General features: G+C 38.8%; 1 protein-coding gene across 1 annotated transcript; it reads right to left on the bottom strand.

Annotated features, from left to right (window-relative positions):
- Positions 1-540: 540 nt before the first annotated feature.
- Positions 541-18,321, bottom strand: LOC105445959. Its single transcript, XM_030988793.1, has 9 exons — positions 17,913-18,321; positions 14,551-15,699; positions 13,138-13,307; positions 10,048-10,140; positions 4,171-4,320; positions 3,458-3,682; positions 2,120-2,479; positions 1,542-1,959; positions 541-1,057 (listed from the first exon to the last, which is right to left on the bottom strand). Exons 2-9 carry the CDS (start codon positions 15,650-15,652, stop codon positions 873-875), a joined length of 2,703 nt encoding a protein of 900 aa, XP_030844653.1. The 5' UTR covers positions 15,653-15,699; positions 17,913-18,321; the 3' UTR covers positions 541-872.
- Between the last annotated feature and the right edge of the window lie 1,017 nt (positions 18,322-19,338).

Raw genomic sequence — 19,338 nt, 5'->3', positions numbered from 1 at the left:
CACAGATTTTCCTTTCCATTGGAAATCTCCAGGGTTTAGCGTGCTACATCCTTTAAAGGGAAAGTCCACCCCCAAAATAAGTTTGTTTCGATAGAGGCAGAATAATAAGAAAATCAGGTGAGTGAAAGTTTGAGCAAATTCTGAATGAAAATAAGAAAGTTATGAATTATTGAAGTTGTGATCAATCAAATACAAATTGGCAACTCTGTGACTTATTATACGAGCTCTCCTTCATTTGCTTTGTGCATAATATTCCATAAAATCATGTTTTCTTGATGACGGAATATATATTTGTTCCTTGCAGGGGGAGTATAGAAACATATTTGCAATTATTATATTTAGGGTGCATGTATGGTTGAAATTTTTCTTGAGGGAAAATGAAAATTTTAGATTTTTTTAGTACTGAGCAAATGGAAGTTGAGCTCGCATGATACGTCATAGAGTTGCCAATTTGTGTTTGATTGATCACAACTTCAAAAATCCTAACTTCCTTATTTTTAATCGGAATTTGCTCAAACTTTCACTGACTTGGTTCTCTCATTTTTCTACTCCTATTAAAACTAACTTAATTTCAGGGTGGACTTCCCCTTTAAACCTTTATAATGTTCAATTTGCTTAAGTCCGTCGAATGAGTGTTTCGCGATCGAGTAAGGGAAACACAAAATATTTCCTCGACCATAGAGAATCTCCAGGGTTTAGCTAGGTGCATCCTTTAAATCTTAATAATATTTGTTTTGCTTCGCCTTTTCCTTTCTCTTTTAGCTGTTCGAATATTTATGTCGTACGAGTGCTTCGAGTAAAGGAAACACAGAAATTGTTCTCGACCATATAAAATCTCCAGGGTTTAGCTAGGTGCATCGATCCTTTAAATCTTAATAATATTCATTTTGCTTCGCCTTTTCCTTTCTCTTATCGCTGCCTGAGTTTTTCCGTCCCTTAATCGGTAGGAGTGCTTCGTACGTGTTCTGATCATCAAAGACGCTGAAATTCGCCGGCGGGACTTCGTAGAGTTCTTCCACGGTTGTTTCTTTGCTGCTTCCCGCCAGTCTGAAGACATCTGTAATAAAATAATAGGTGATGAGGGGACATCAGTCTTACTCGGTTGCCGTTAGTTAGAGGGATGGTATTGAAGGGCAGGCGCGTACACAGGGGGGAGGGGGGGGTGTTTGGGGGGTTAAACACCCCCCTTTGGTATTTTTATGTGTGTAAACCCCCCCCCCCCCATCACCCCCCTAACCCCCCCTTTGAATTTTTGTTTTAAAATAAAAATTATTCCCATGGCTGACCTAAAAAGGTGACCTTACCCCCCCCCCCAGTGGAGCGAAATGTCAATTTTTCAAATTTCGAGACCCCCCCCCCCTTGAAAAAATCCTGCGTACGCGCCTGTTGGAGGGAGTCGTACTTCCACGTTCCCTTGTCCCGTCTCCCTTGATATCTCTTTCTCTCTCGCTCGATCTCTTTCTTCCCCTCTCTCTTTCTAGTCTCTATCTCTCGTTCTCTATCTTACTCTCTCTTTCGATTCTAGTTTACCATACACTCACCAGATGACTTGTTTTTGAACCAGTTCACGATGTCATTCAGACGACCTTTGGTGGTTTCCCCCGAAGAGGCCACCATCGTTACGTCACCGTCGCTAAACGAGTGCCGGGGTTGTCCCCTGTTCGCGTTAGCAGCGCCTCCAACGTTTGTCCTGATCTCGAACTGGCCCCCTTCGAAGAGGAACTTGCTGTAGCGGTCGGTCTCTTGGTCGAAGCGCGTCAGCTCGCGCCGGACGACGCGGGTCAGGTCGTCGCGTTTCATTTCTTGGAAGACGGAGAGGAGGCGGGCGAGAAGTCCTCGGGCTTTGTCCCGAGGCGACGTCGACTGGCAGCACGATGTCGCTGCCGGACAGGTGCCGAAGAAGAGGTGGATGATGGAAAGTGGGGACTGGAAAGTGTAGCGATCGGACATCCGGTCAACCTATGAAGAGAAATAAAGTGTATAATGGTCAAGCAGGTCCAATGTTGACTTTCAGCTGTCCACTTAAACAACTTCGGTACACTGACAGGCTCTATCAGCGAAGGTAATGACGAAATATTATAAATCATGACGCCTCGTGTATACAAAAGGCAAAACTAACCTGCTGCATTGAAAGCCCAATCTTATTGGCAAATTTCATCCAGTCGCTCTTGCTTGATTCGGTCTTGGCCGCCTGTAGCAGCAAGCAAAGCTCCGCTAAAGTCTGGTAGGAAACGTAGATCTCCTCGAAGCATCCTTTCGTCGTGTCGAGCTCGTACGAATTTAACAGCAACACGGACATTCGGTCACCCGGAACTGGTGGCGGTGACGCCGAAGGGCAGTCCGAAGGTGTCTGGGAGGATCGCGGTGATATAGGCGGATGACTGGACGCACTGCTAGGGTGTGTGCCAAGTGGTTCTCCAGTGGAAGGTGGTAGAGTCAAAGCCGGAAGACGTCTTCCGGAAGCTCGACCAAGTGATTGCTGTACAAAGAAAGATTAAAAGTCAGTTTCGGTGATATAATACTTAAACATGGCAAGTACTTTATCTTTTAGAGAAAAGAAGCTGGCTGATTCATATACCTATACGCCAGCATAAGTTATGTTCTTCTTCTTCTTCTTCTCTTCCTTCTCATTATTCATCTCCTTGCATTTTATCACTGGTTGTTGTCCAGTTTTGTTTAAAGCTCGTCACCCAGTAAATATTAGTCTCTTATTATTCCATAAAAATAATGTGTAGTAAAAAACTGAATCATTCGGGTCATACAGCCTCGTAAAAATGAGTTAATCATAATCTGTAATAAATCATAAAAGTGTTAGTTGAAACTGAATCTTTTCTGGTCATACAGCCTCGTAAAATAATAACGTTAATATCTGCTTGGTATCAATCCTACTCCTTACACCTTGAAACAGTTAATGCGAAACATGATCATAGAGCTACCTCATTAAGGAAGTACAGTGTGTGGAAAGGACACCATGTAGTGGTCTTTGATAATACCAGACGGTAAGTTTTGAAAGCTGTATTGTTTCCCCTTGTTGTTCCTTAACGCCAGATGTTTTGAGAAAAAAAAAAATCATTCACTGAATCTTCCCGAGACATAGGCCTTCAGCAAACTTTTTCACAACAGAATCTTCGTATATAATCGGTTATTTTCGGATTGATATTAATCCCACTCCTGCCACCGAAAAACAGTTGACACAAAACGTAACTGGAAAAGTTGAGGAATAGACCGGGTTATAACATATTCAAATGATTTGCATACTTTTTAAATAGAGGTTGTTCTTGACAACCTGAGGGCTTGTCCGACATAGCAATAAACAATGTAGGCAAACTGGATTCCAAATATTATAGTTCCTTCATTAATAACACGTTAATGGATTCCTCGTCACTAGGTCCCAAGGGAAGAAACATCCATAAATTCGTATATGTAAATAATTAAAGGTGGTCTATTGAAAACTTACGCTTTGGAACTGGCCACTCTTTGCCACAGTTACGTCACCCACCAGATGAACGAAGCTGCTCACATCTGCATCCTGGTAATTAGCCGTGGCTCCTTCGTGAACGACCACCATGCACTGGACGAACGCTTCCGTTGACATGAGGTCAGTGGTGGGGTTTGAAAGGGCAAAGGTTACCGAGGGTGGGTATTGATCAGCGTAGTTGAATAGATCGTCATGCGTGAATTTCTGCGTAGTGTGATCCAAATCAAAAGAAAATTGCAAGGTTATGTAATTTCAGGTCATTGCTTGCGTTGGCCGGGTCAGAATTGTATTTAGAAATATGATCGATGTTGTTGTTGATTTGTTAGATTCGGTTTTTATGGCGCTTGTCAAATATTTCCAATATTTGAATATTGAACTGGCAATTTAGCTTTCCGCAAAGTTCACACTTAAAGTTGGTCACATTGCCTATATACTTGTTTATGAGTAGGCCTATACATTTCGAAAAATAGACCTAAGGCTAAGGCAAATCAAAAGCCTTGTCCATGTGCGTGAACAGACAATGAAGTATTACGTAATCCGAACGTATATTGCTATGGAATATTCAATAGGGTATTGAAAATAGCCCTTGAGTTGATATCTCTCAAAGCGATGTTTGGTTTTTTTTTTGGGGGGGGGGGCGGAGGGGACGATTTACCCGTATATAAGTTCTGGAGGTCATGGAATTTACTTACCGCGGTAGAGCTGGTCTGTAGAATCCATGAAGTGTTCTTCAGCTGACAGAAGGAGACCCAGATCGGCTGCCCCGACGACGTCTGGATGGACAGCGCCCTCACGTGGTCTAACTTACGGAATGAATCTTGCTTCTCGGATTCGATTACTCTCTGTAGTATGAATTAGGTGGGAGAATACGAAATAGATTGAGATAGATACACGCGGTCTCTTCTCATACATAACGCAGTAAACCGCCTAAAACTAAAAGGACAGTGCATTTAAGCGCAATCGCAGATACGATACTGGGGAAGATGAAAAGTAGGTTTCTTTCGGCTTCCCTTGAAAATGTAGCAACTAATCCCTTATCTTAAAGGTACTAAGTCCCATTTGCAGGCCAAAAAAAATGAAAAAGTTAAATTCCAATTGCATTTGAGAGATAATAATAATTTAGAACTTCCCTAAAAAAAGGTGGGGCTTGAAAATGTCTTCAAGTGGGAAAATAACGACTCTTAGTTGTCAAATCGACTTTAGGGCTATAGAGCCCAAAAGTAATAGTCTTGATTTTCAGACAATAATTGTACCGAATGGTCATACGTTTTATTCTGCGCAAAGATTCAATCAGTTTAATCTTGGCCATCACAAGAAGTGGGTTATTGATGTAGACAAATGCTCACGGTACCTTTTACAACTCTTTTCATGTATTACCAAAGAAGAAAAAAGCCAGTCAGTCACTCAAAAGTGTCTGACGGTGAAGTCTAGCAAGTTAACGGGTTTCCTTGCATAATTTGAATATAGGACACTGCTAACGTTTTAAATTTCACAGATAGGACATACATGACATATTCATAATTCCTGCAAAGTCCTACAGATTTTGAGGTTGGCTGCAAAAGGGACATAGTACCTTTAAAGCATTGTTCAGGTTTCATGAACTGCCATGATGACTTGATTAGATCTATGTAGGCACAATCATATTCTGTTCTTTTTTGGTGGTATTTTTGTTGTTCCAAAACTATTATTTCTATCAGACTTTCTAGTTCTCGACTCCTTGTATTTTGTACGGTAACCGGAAGTACCTTTGCCAAATATACGGTGCTACCCTCTATGGCTAAATATCATAGTTGCGGTAGCGATAATCGCTCCCCGTTAAACTTGGTTTGAATAGCTGGACATGATCCCAAATTGCGCGAGGGTGCAAACTAAAACCCGCTGCAAAGGCAAATCTCCTGCACATTTTAAAGACGAGTACCCTAGGGCAGTTGCGGATCCAGGGGGGGGGGGGGGGTCTGGGAAAAAAACAGAGATGCCCCCCCCCCTGACGCTCAAGGGGGGGGGCTGTGTGCGATTTTTTAAATTTTCGAGGGCCAAAAAAAAATTAGTGCTCACTACCCCCCCCCCCCCTACTGAGCGAATTGTCGGCCGTCGCAATTTTCCAATTGATTTCAAATTTGGGCCCCCCCCCCTAAGAAATCATGGATCCGCGCCTGCCCTAGGGTGTCACCAGGTATTCAAACGTATTCAACAAAGGCCCTTATTCAAGCAGTTCATCTGTCATTTTTGAGTTGTGGAAAAACAAAACATCAAATTTACAAGGGGTATGAATAATTAAGCTGTTAACTGTATTTGATAATGCAAACATATTTTCACCATTGGTATGTAATACAATTTAAACATTGGCATACACATGTAAGTTGAGAGTCAGAAAGGCGTTACGTCAATGCTAAATAGTAATAAGTCAACAATGACTCAACACTTTTCAAGATGTCAGCAATTAACTTGGTAGTTATCCTCGGATGCTTATATTGGCATGAATAAACAGAAGAAAACCGTCGAGAGATGTCCACCAACTAATGCAGTGTAACCAAGTGCAACCTTGTAAACAAGTGCTTCTAGTATAATACTTTATGATTGTTTCTGGGTTATTTTGACTGTATCCAACAACCTTTTTAGCATGTGGAGGACTAAATCTCATTATTGTAAAAATAACCTTATATGTAGTGCCACAGAAAACGTTTCCTGAACACATAAATAGTATCCTGCCTATAAAATGTTTTACAAAATAAATAATTGTTAGCTGGCGCACGCCACAACGCCCGTGTAATCGTGACTGTACAATATAAATGATATCACATAACATTACTTTCACTTTCGAGAAGAGCTAAGGGTCGAGTCATAACTACTTTCTCTCGATGTCATTGTCTTCAATTTGATTAGGGATTATTGCGGCTTTTTGCTATCAGTGTAAGAACAATAGGAGAGCAACACTTGAAGTCCTTCAAAACATATCTTTAGTTTAACATTCGTTTATCAATGCTTATGAATGCCATTTGACACTGTCGTACTGACTCTTGTGCTCTATATCGCTATACCCTGCTAGGCACGATTGCCCTTTGGCAGGACATCAATCCAAGTTTTCCACTCTCCACCCAGGTGCACTCTTGGTAACCGATACGTCAGAGTGATACATAGTTCGGCCGCTTGGCTATAACCATGGACCTAATACGTCCATGCTATGACGGGAGTCATACTGTCAAATAGAAATATTTGCGGAACATTAACTTTCGCGGATTTCGCACTAAGATCGGCAATTTTAGAACTCACGCGAAAATAACAAAGCTTTCAGTATAGCGTTAGGGCGGCAGGAGGGTCACGCGTAATGGACATAAGCGTTATAAAAAATATTTAACAACATTTATTATAAGTCCTATCAATTCGTCCACAAACAAATGTTGGATTTTTAAGGAGTTAGAATTAGGTTAGAAATCTACGATGTAATTTCAATATTAAAGATTACTGTCTGTAAGCGATTAGATACACGTTGATTATGTAGTATATATAGAATTCGCGTGCACTTTGAGGTTTTGGAATCAAACTTAGAAATTGGCCCAGTCTCAGTGATAACAGTCACATGGGACTGCAGAAACATGCGCCATGAAAGCGTGGTCGTCACAGTTTAAAGGTAAAGACCAGTATTGGAAACGCCCCAATTTCAAAAAATGAAATGGAAGCTCTCATTACCAATCATGTGAAAGAATATGTTTTGACTAATACATGATGATAAAAGATTTGCCGGGAAACCGCCTACTAATTCATATATTTGGTAAATTTGTTTCTCTCATGGTCTGTGAGAGATATAGGGTAGTCCCATATACATCTTTCTGTGTATAGTGCTTGTAACTTTACGAAGAATGGGCCAAATTTCTTATCATTTTGATGATTCCAGAACCTTGCAGATGCTAGATGCTAGATGATCAACCTTTTCTGATCGATTCCACAACGTTTCTTTTACAATGCAATCGCATGACCATAACTGGTCTTTACCTTTAACCATTTCTTGTCATATTTCGAAATGAGGGCATTTGGAGAGCCATCCGTTTCAATGTAAATTTGTTTTATTCTTCCACACTCACATAATCATGAATAACAAATTATTGTTCATCTTTCCCACAACTAAAACTTGATTTCCTTTAAAGGACCCCCCCCCCCCCAAGAAATAACTTCGTCCTTGTTTTCACGAAGTGACGGTAGTGAGGAAAATCGTAACGCAAAGTGAATGCAATTTTTTTTCACTACCGTCACTTCGTGAAAATAACTCAAGTTTTGAGTTATTCTGAGAGATTTATTGTATTCTTGTCCATTAATCTACAAGATTCCCCACCAAAGTGTGTATGAGAGAGATATAGAGCAGGATGTTTAGTTTCTCAGCACGACATGGGCATTGCCATTTTCTTGGTATCATGTCGGAATATGCGAAGTCGTTTATCAAGAAAACGTGATAAGACTAGTATAACAATGGGAAAAGAATCTGTACATTACATTATGTTTAAGTTGTAATAAATAAGCGAATGTCACCACCACACACACTTGACTCGTCTTCGTGATGTTGATACACCGAAACCAAAAATGAGCAAGTCTGTTTCGAAGGTTCTTCTGCCCATTTTAATCCCGACAAAACACAATTATTCTATTCTTTGACATGCATCCGGAAGTGACTAAGCATTTTTTAAAGCCCACATATAATTTTGGTTAACCCGAGAAAAGCTTTAGTCAGACGTTTATATCAAGTTCGTTGACATATTTTTTTTAAATACTGAGCGACTCTAAAATTCGATGAATTTTGTTTGTTTGAAAGTGAAAACTCCACATTTTGTTCATTAAAAAAAAAACTCTAATCTATATCTTGGCCAGAGATGTAAATTCTAACGCGTAATAACCCTCGGACGGATGTGTGCTCGCGATTCGTACGAACCGCAGTAAGGCCAAATAACAAAAAAAAATCAGTAATCTCGTCCGGACTTTTAAAAAAGGAGGAGGCAGGGCATTACTATTTACTATTTTGCAATTTTTAGGTTTTTTTTTTCCAAGATGGCTGCCATATGCTAATTATAGCTGGCCGAGCCTATTTATTCACAGATATTGTGCTATGTTAGTATACTGATGCAATGTATGTCAAAACAAATGCTTTGTATCATTTTAGAAGCTTTAAAAAAAAATGTATATCACAGGCTTTTTTTTGTTGTTGCTTTTTTTTCTTCATCTGAATAGTAAATAGTAAAAAAAAAAATAAAAAAAAAAAAAAAAAGGAAGGCGGCGGCGGCCAAAAAGGAGGCGGGGGGAAACGAAAAACACTTAATTGTTGTTATTTAGTCTAACATAATTAATATAATTGTGTCGTGAGCCCCGGCGAGGACAGATTTTAAGGGTAGCATTGATTTGGGGTTCTTTCGGATACTTCCCCCGAAAAGAAATCATTGGAAATCACTGGCGGAATATTGAAATATCTGGGACATGTATCTTTTTTATTAGGTCGCACAATATGGGACTAAGTACAACACGTTCCTAACTTACTCTTTGCTATCTTGAAATAAAGTGATTATTGTCATGAAATATATGGTCGAAAGCGAAAATTAACACTATACCACCAGTTACAAAAGTCATATGTTGACACTCGAAGTGGCTCTTCTTGTTTTCCTCTGCTTCTTTCTCTGCTTCTTTTTCTTCTCCTCCTTCTTCTTTCCCCCAAATTCTACTTCTTCTTCCTTCAAGTTGTACTCTACTTCCTTCAATCTTGAAGATTCTTGCAGAAAATTTCCTCCTCCCCTCCTTCTAATCTTTGTCTTCTTCTTCTTCTTCTTCTTCTGTTACCTCTTCTTTCTTTTTCTCTCATTTTTTTTTCTTCTTCTATCTTCAAGTTGCAGTCTGCTACCTTAAACCTTTAAGATCCTTGCAGAACTTAATTGTTAAGGTAAGGTTGCGTACATGCTGATTTACAAGGTTACAAGTTTAAATCGTCTTATATCTAGTTAGCTGCACAGCCTCTCGTCAGCAATGCAGCTGTATGGTTACGAACGATTTCGAAAGACTATCGACTGGGATAGTAGGCCTATTCCTTGTGTTCATACTTTTAAACAAAATTTCTCTATTGTGATTTCGTAAATTTAACTGATCTTTGTTTAAATCTATGGTGTGACAGTCAATGTGATTGAATTAGAATGTGCGCGTATATATATTTTTTTTAAATAGTAAAAGGGTACCTAGGTGGAATGCTCCCCAAAGGGGAGTTAAGTTAATCATTTTAGAAGTTAAAAGATTTGTATATTTCTCTTTGTTGATTCCTTTTATGTGATTTTATTTCTCGTCATTCATGCTTGTACAGCGCATTGAGAAACTTTTGTTTATTATGCGCTTTATACATATATTATTATTATTATTATTATTATTATTATAAAGTGTAGAATCGTAGTTGAATCCAAATGGGTAGTGACCATACTGTAAGGGCTTTAAAAACAGTCATTGTTAATGTCTACTTTTCACATCTTGATGCTATTTCAGTATGGCTTTGATAACTTTGTTTTTACAGGAAAACTGCAAAAGTTGGCTGGGCCTTTTAAAAATCTTACCTCGACCTCTTTGTCACAGTCTTTGCAGAACACGACATGAAGTTTGGCTCTATTGGATTCCGGTAAAGATCGACCAAAAAGAGCCACTCGAATCTATACAAAAATAAGAAGAAGGAGACAAGCATACACAACAATTACACTTATGATACTTAAAAGATGAAGATCATGTTTTGGTCATGCGATTTCATTGTGAAAGCGACCACCTGGAAGCACTTGGAAAACAATAGATTATGTTACACATAGGAATAATTATTGGTCTATACTGGGAGGTTTTAATCATATAGGTTTAATATGATCAGAAACAGACACAGTCTTGCTGAACGCCACATACACTGTACACATAAATGTCTATATGGGACTACACAAACATGTGGCTGGAAATTTGTCCAAACACTCATATTCAAAATATGATGGCATTTGAAGATTTTTTTTCTAGGGTATTCTTAACATGCACACTTTATATAAATATTATTTACCTCTCTTTAGTATGTTGAATAAATCTAGTCATCCGATTAGTTGAAATTGGAGTTGTAATTTTAGCCATGCCCGTCTAACGGTCAATAGTTCATGGGAAATATGCCCGTTACCCGGATTGTGTAAAAAGTTTCTTTGTGCGAGCGCGGATACCATACAGTGCAGTGTGTGTGCGATTCCCAAATGAACGTCACATTCAGGCAACTTTTCAGCGAAGGTTCACAGACAGTATCACGGATTTTCTGTGATGTTTTAACCAATCTTTACTCGAGAAATTGATAAGGTAAGATTTCTTTGTAGATTTTTTTTGTTAATTCGGTATATAAAAGATGTATAGACTGCTTTAATATTCGAAGCATAACTGTTTCTATACTGGCTCTCGGGGACGTTACATCCACTTTAGCCTATAGAAACAGCGATGCCTCTCATAGCAGTCAATATATCTATAATCAAGCAGCCAATAGATTAATTTTCACCTTTTCCTCAGTACTCAAAACCTTTTCTATAAATAATCACTGAAAGTGAATCATAAACATATCATAAAATATGATCAGAAACTGTATCACTTTCATAGTCAGGTTTGGGCTATGATTTTTCATTTCACTAGCATGATTAGCATATGCATTTCCTATTCAGCTTTCTTTTCAAACGTCAAGAACGAAAATACTTCATGTTACTTCCGACCTTATTAAGTGACCTTTCAAAACTCTGTGTGGGTGCTCTAAGGGCGCGTTCATGCTTGATTTTGACGGCCAGAATCAGGCATCTGTTACGCGTTTAGTTTAAAACACGGTTGCGTCTTAGCTCACTTTTGTAGAATCACCGAAAAACGGCGATCACGATCGCCGATCGTAAACTCACAAAAAGATGCGTTTACAATTTGTAAACGCGTTTAAATGGGGTCAACGCACTGACCTCTAGTGGGTCTACGTAGCATGCACAGTGAAGGTTTGCGAATCCAGCTGGAAGACCAATTAAGGCCACACACTGAGAATTGCCTGGGGGAGCCAGAGAAGTAAGCATGAACAGAACATCGTGGAACTGCGATCACGATGAGCGTTTACGATGAGCGTTTCAGATCGCTCATTCTGCCTTCAAAACTTAAGCATGAACGCAGCCTAAGTCTAAGACCAATGAGTTTATTTTGGAAGAAGAAACAGGACGAGGTGTACCGAACAAATGACTTGTACAGGCAAATAGTTGGAAGCAGTCTTGTACTAATCGTCAAATATTTCATTCAATTTTATTTGATGTTATTCCGCAATTATAAATTAATTCATAGATAGAGAGAGAGAGAGAGAGAGAAAGAGAGGAGAGTAGAGACAGAGAGAGAGAGAGAAAGGGCGAGAAACACAGAGAGAGAGTGAGAGTAAGAGAGTGAGAGAGAGAGAAGAGAGAGAAAAACAGAGATAGTAAGATAAAGAGAGACAGAAATAGACAGACAGAGAGATAAAGAGCGAGAGACAGAGAGAAAGAGAGAGAAAGAGAGAGAGAGAGAGAGAAAGGGAGGTGGGGTGACAGGACAGCCCCTGAAAGCTAATAACTAGATGATTCTCAAAGGGGTCCTTATTTAGTTTTAACAATGAATTAAAACAGCAAATGAATACATAAGTAATAAGTAGACATGTGAACAAACACATAAATGATTGAACTAATGAATAAACACAAGAAATTAAATGAATGAATGAGTGCATATATACATAAATGAATATTTGAATAAATGAATAAATAAATAAATTGAACAAAATCACTAAATAAAGAAGTCTACTTTCATTTGTTGAGGTATCCATAGGTATAGGATACTCTGGAGCCGCCTTCATTACTTTGATGACGAAGAAAGCGGACTGGTCCCAAATTCTCAACCTAAAAACCAAATCCTTACCCTAATATGCGTTCATTCGAATAAACAAGCCTTAAGAAATGAATAAATCATAACAATCAAACATAAGTAAATAAAATAAATAAGTACATACATTATTAAATGAATAATTGTATGCGTAAATGAATGGATTAGTAGATTAAAAAAGTAAACGGATAAATAAATAAACAAATATTTGGATGAACAACTAAACAGAAAGATAAATAAGATGTATAAATAAGTAAATAGATTTAAAAAAAAAAGAATGTTTAAATGAATGAGTTGAATGGTGGAGGGGTCCACAATAAAATTGTACAAGCATTGCTTTTTTAGTGGACCTCTCTGTTTCCAATATGTATTCCTAAATTGTTATAAATGTTTATGATTGATTTGTATTGTTTAGTTGGAAACATAGATAAATTGAAATTGAAATGAATTGAATTGAATTAAAACAGCAATAAGATATACAGTAGGCTTGCGGACGCACCATGTGAGAGAGAGGGAGGATTGAGGAGTCCTGTAAAGGACTCTCGGTAATCTTTCTTGAGGGTGTGTAGTCCTGAAAAGGACTGTTGGTGTAGTCTTGAAAAAGAATGTTGGTTATCTTTCTTGGCTTATAGTTCTAAGGAGAACTATAGCGCTTGGAGAGGATGGGTGGCGGGAGTGGCTCGACGTTTCGAACAGGTTGACTATCCGTCGTCAGGAGTGATTAGCAATTAAATACATGAATGGATAAATTATTGTACAAATAAATATACCTTTCTCTTTGAGGTATCCCTAGGTATCGCCATGTTCTGATATTCCGGCGCCGCCTTTGTGGCTCTGATGACGTAGAAGGCGGACTGGGATACCATGAGGATGCCACGCCCACCGCAAACTGAAAAGAAGTAGTCGTGACCCGGAGCCAAGATCCGCCATTTTGCGCTCTCTGGTGATCCGACAGAAAGAAAGACAAAACAAGTAAAATCAGTTTTGTGCATTAATCATTCATTAATTTAATTTTCTTGATAAGGCGTTAATTCACATTTGCCACTCTCGACCCATGATCAGTAAATGGAGCCATGTGCTACTTTCTATTGTTACGACACAAAGGACTAAAACAACCATTGTCTAGGTATAGTCAGTCGTTCATTCACTTAAATTTCAACCAATAGATTGTGGGTTTGCATCCCAGGCCGGCACTTACATTAACTGGTAAGGCATTAATTCACATTCGCCACTCCCCACCCAGGGGTAGTTTTGTCGTCTCTGATAGTCGGACATACAAAAAGAAAACATTGATATCAGCAATAACAACATCAACAACAGCAGAATAGTAATGATGAATCAGTATTAGTATTAAGAGTAGTAGTAGTGGCAATAGTAATAGTGTAGTAAGAATGATTATTATAACATAACAATACTCGATCTGTTCCGCTTTTTTCTTGTATTTAAATCCATCTCCTACCACGTTAAAGGTAATACAAAGTTTTGGTATGGGGTAATGAATTTGGTTCAAATAAACATATTGGAAGCATATGCAATCCTACAATATTCATTGATCGTTGTTGCGGTTGAAATCGAGTCTAAAGTGATGAAATTGTAAATAATAAACTATTTATGTTGTATAGCGCCCTCTCAAGGTCAACATATTAATTTAGCTATAAAACAATGTGATTTGAATAAAATCGACCGATTTGCTATTACTGTTTGGAATATATATATCAGATCTGCATATTCTGAGATTTTTATGGTCGCAGCTACCATCGTCTGGCCGTAGGCGCTATTTCAAATTTATCAACATTTACCGGGAGCACCGGTAAATGTTTATATTCAATTTTTCTCGAAAGCAGAAGAGTTTTAGGGGCTTAAATTTTTAGTGCGTATAATACATCCATAGGGGCATCCAAATATATAAAAATTGTAAAGAATCACTATCCAGCAAATTTTCAAAATTTACCAAAACTTTGTAATACCTTTAACATTATTTTCTTTCGTCCCTGGTTTTATGCAGCGTTACTTTCCCCCTTTTCTCTTTGTTTGTCTGTCCATTTGTTCTTCTCTTCTATACTCTTTCAGTTTAACATTACCCCTGTACCATCTCTCCTTTTTGTTATTTTGACATATGTTCTCTTCTAAAAAACATTTTAAAAGCATGCTTTATTTGCAGTTGCCCAAGTCTCTGTACTTACCGGGACAGAAAGCAGCATCGAATGTTTTGACGGAAAGAACGCTGAAGAAACTAGCGGTATTGTGTGACTCATCAATAGGAAACGATAACACCACATCGACCGTACTGTACTTGAAACCCGGTTTACCGATGTATATGATCGGACTCACGAGAAACTGATCCGGTTGTAGGCAACTGACAAGCGGCGAGTACCCGACCTGATTCGTCTTGGACATGAAGTAGAGCACAACCGGTTCCGGATCTCCGAGTATGGCATGAGGCGGAATAAAAAGCGTCGCTTGAGAGCGCATCAGCTTCAAGTAGCCACCAAGATGGTTGACATAGGCACACGCGAAATTTTCTTCACCCGTTATTAGGGTCTGCTTTCCTATGTTTTCCCTTGCAAGTTCGTTGCATCGGTAGATCCGAGCGTCGAAGTCAATTGAACCGGTTTTCTTAAAACCGGGAAAGACCGGATCATAGGAGGGGAATTTCTGAACCGGCTGGGGCGTAATAATCTTTGGACTCGGCGGACTCTGGGAAACCGGATCTCTTCGCCGCAACACGGCCTTTTCGAGCTGCTGCTGGATATCCGGGTTTATATTTCTCGAAAATCGTTTTTCGGTCGATGGCTGCGGTGAATATGACTCTCTGACTTTAGATCGAAGCGGCAACGCCGGTTGTGGATTAACATGTTGCGTGAGCACCGCATGGCTTGCCCGCGGTTGTACCCTCGGTGATTGCCGCTGCGGTCTCATGACTACATTTTCATATTGGCTTTCCACGTCCCGCCGAGGTTCCGGGAGCTTCAGACGCGGTGTTTCGTATTGCGGTTGCGGCGCAATATCTAGGTTGTCGTATGTTGAATGTACCTGAATCGTCACTGGTTCGAACGTTGGTGAGAGGACGCGCGATCGACGGCCGGACAGATTTCGGTTTGGATGACTGATACGCCGGCGACGGGCAGGGGTTGGTCGGGCTGCTCGCTCTTCTGCGTTCTTTGTCGGAGTATGGTCGTCAGCCGACTCGGAAGTGCCACAGATAGGGGCCATTGTGACGTAACAATCGGTTGGTGTTAAACAAGCGGAAAAGAAGACCTCCTCGTCATGACCAGATCGCGCCATTTTCCCCTTGGATTTTACAGCCTTAGTAAAGAGTCACGAACAAATTCCTACAACGGGAAATATACAATTGAGAAGGTTTAATGAGACGATCTCATATAATAAGGATGTGATTAGATCAATGAAATTTATAGAAGGAGGGGGTCATTCCATAAGACCTCCTGCCCACGAGACTGACAAAACACAGAAAATACCGTACACATATTTCTTTTTAACATAATTTTTTCAAAAGGTCTAAGACAGCGGACGACTGCGCACTGGAGACAGCCAACGAAATAAATATTTAATTTAACAAAATGGAGGCCGTGGCTTAAGTTCAATGGTTGTACAGTGTTTGCGCGATTTATGTTCTATTTTTCTCAATTTAAAGTTGATATTTACTCAAAATGCGAACATAGAAGAGACGAATATCTATAGAGCAATATTTCAAACTTAGAACTTGATTAAAGTTAAAAGGCATTGATGAAAAGGTTCACACATTGGTTGACAATTGCGCATTGACAAAAACGTAAGCAAATAAAAACGGAAATGAGTATGGGTTGATTTAAAGTTGGTAAGTCTCTTAGTACGTTCAACCTTTGTAAACAGAAAGAAAAAATAGTCAAACGAGACGCCAGAGAAAGAGAGAGAAAGAGAGAGAGAGAGAGAGAGAGAAAGAGAGAGAGAGAGAGAGAGAGAGAGAAATACAGAGAAAGACTACGAAAGATAATTTAAATTAATGATACGAAGATAATATTTAACAAATGAATACTTCAAATTTCGAACGAATATAGCAGTGTGACTGTGTGAAGATTTAGTTTTAAAACTCGAACGCCTCCAGATTTGTCATGCCTGGCTTGGTTTTGGTTTTACTGGCACAAGCATGTTTTCTTTACTTGTGAAATATGATGACAAATATATCATACCCTTCAGAGTGCCTATGCTAAAAACGGAGCTCAAAGAATTGAAATAGATTATATAAGTAACCACGTGAACCCATTACATACTCGTATCGTGTAAGCCTATTAAAATAGAAGACTTCAGTAGTCAACGGGTATATTAGTCTACGTGCATGGAAATGAACAAGATGATTAATGATAACGGGTGTTTATGAATGGAAAAATGGGATTCGGAAATTACAATTTATGTGAATGATGTTTGACCTAAATCTCAGTAAATAGTGATTAAATATTACCAACTTAACAATATATATATATATAATTCGCATGTGATGACGTTCGTCATATTTGATATCATTTTTTTTTTTAAAGTAGGGCATGATGTTTTCCATCTGGATTTATAAGACACATTCCATATACCTGTATAAATATCTATAAAGTGTACTATAAAAGCAATTTGATTTACATATTTAAATACACCTATCAATCAGGAAAGACAATACAGTAATTCGGCAGACTGTGAATCATAGGGTACGGGGTTCAAATCCCTACCACAGCACTAACGGCCTTTGGCAAAACATTGATCTACATTTGCCGCACTCGACACAGGTGAGGTAAATGGGTACCTGGCAGGAACTAATTCATGATATTTTAGAGTGCCGTAATGGCAGCCATGCTAAACCCGTGGTACTGATATTGAATATATCTCTTGCTTCATGGAAACAATTAATCTTTGAATAAAAGTTGATTTTAAATGGAATGAGAAGCTGAGCATAATGAATATGAAATAAGACATTGGTATCGAATTACTTTGACGATATTCCTCTGGTTACGATGATAAATAAATCTTCAGAGCCACTTCTCATTAAAACGCCTATTAATGTATTTTTGTTATTTCCTTGTTAAAAAGAAGGAGCATTGCAAGTTTTAAATATAAAAAAGGAAGAAAGAAAAATTATTCACGATGCCAAGAATCAGATAACAATATCAAATCTGTTTTACATCTTGGTCCTGAATAGATACAAAAAGTGATACACACAATATGAAAAAGTGGAACTCGCTCACGGTTATAATTGAATATAAATCGATTTACAACTGGTGTTGTAACACGTTCAATATAACACATTAAACAAAATCGATAATTGAAACAATTGCATAATACAAATAAAAAACGGGAGCGGGGCAAAAAAACTAAATAAACAGATATATAAGAAGAATGAAGTAAGATAAAATAGAAGATCGAAATGTGTATAAAGGAGGAAGGGAGAGACAGAGAGAGAGAGAGAGAGAAGGTGAAAGGGTAGATAAACGTAAAAGGAGAAAGAAAGGAGAGGAAATAGGCCAAATAATTCAATAAAGTGATTCTTAAAAAAAACGTAATTTACCTCATTTCAATCTACGTTGAATACTCGAACGTATCGATGACGTCACAAAAGAACTAATAAGTATCGGAAGAAGGAAAGGATCAATGTCACTATAAGTTTTTATACCGAGTCAAATATCAATGCAGGACAATGAACGAAAATATCACATGCGTAGTCCGATGGATAGTACACTATTTCCCAATATATAGGAGGCTATTTTCCGATATATAGTAGATTATCAATGCTTCGACAGTTCAGGACGATGTTTGTTTTGCTCCAGATTGCAATAAGCACTGCAATCTTCCGATATATAGAAGGCTATCTTTCAATATCATTGTAGGCTATCTTCCGATATAAATAGACTGTCTCTGATTTTGAGAGTTGAGTTAGCAGCTTATCGATGATTTGTAACAGTGAAGGACGACTGGTGTTTTGCTCCAGACTACAATGATCACGACCACGACCACGACGATGACAATGATGACGACGATAATGATAGCAAGAAAAGCTAGATGTTGTTGACACGTAATCACTCCCCAAAATGGATGACAATCATTAACATTGATGATACCGCGTTGAGACACACGCTGTGAAGGAAAGAAACTTTATATTCCTCTGAGCAGACACGGAAATAAGAAGAGCATATTCAAGTTGCATACATGCAGAAAATCACTTTGATCCTTGTGAATGACTCATTAACTATTTATTTTGTTTCGGTGAAGTACATGGAGAACACAGCAATAAGGAAAACCGCTCTCACTTTTCCGACGAACGATAAAAGCATGAAAACTTGCCACTGATAAATACAATTCCTCAAACATAGGTGGCAAGTGAATAGTTGATGTTCTTTAACCAAGATGGATGTCGCGAAACACAGAAATAGAAGAAACTCGTCCTTCCTACTTTCATTTTGTTAAACAGTACAAACGAAACACACTGCAGTATTACAATGCCGCTGACTACACAAACATGGCCGATATTGGTCGATCAGACACAACGCACAATTCAGAACTTTCCCTTCCTCACCCTCTCTCTCTCTGTGAGTAAACGTTTTCATAATTTGATGTAATTTTTATTATCTGTTGCCGTGTCATTCAGGAAGTAAAAGTGCCATCAAGTTGACAGAGTTAATGATGAAACGACCACATAATAATCAAATCTAGTTTTGATACAGAAGCGGCATTGTGGGGTGGAGGAGGGGGGGGGGGGGGGGAGGGGAGGGTAGGGGCGGCCCATGATTATCGTAAACAAACTTCCCGAATTGACAGGCTATGTTTATTTCTCATTACTATACATTTGAGGCATGTAACGATTTCGTCAAGGAGTGAGGATTTAAAAAAAAATCTTAGACTTTTGAGGACCGTGCTCCCTTTAAAAAAAAAATCTCTGGCGCCGCCCATTTATTATATGCCAGGAGTTTTTCAGGAGTGAATGGGTGTACTACGGA

This window comes from Strongylocentrotus purpuratus, unplaced genomic scaffold (genome assembly GCF_000002235.5).
Source record: "Strongylocentrotus purpuratus isolate Spur 01 unplaced genomic scaffold, Spur_5.0 spur5_scaffold_18, whole genome shotgun sequence".
NCBI classification, from domain to species: Eukaryota; Metazoa; Echinodermata; class Echinoidea; order Camarodonta; family Strongylocentrotidae; genus Strongylocentrotus; species Strongylocentrotus purpuratus.
The sequence above is the reverse complement of the archived record's forward strand: the minus strand, read 5'-3'. Positions and strand labels throughout refer to the sequence as shown.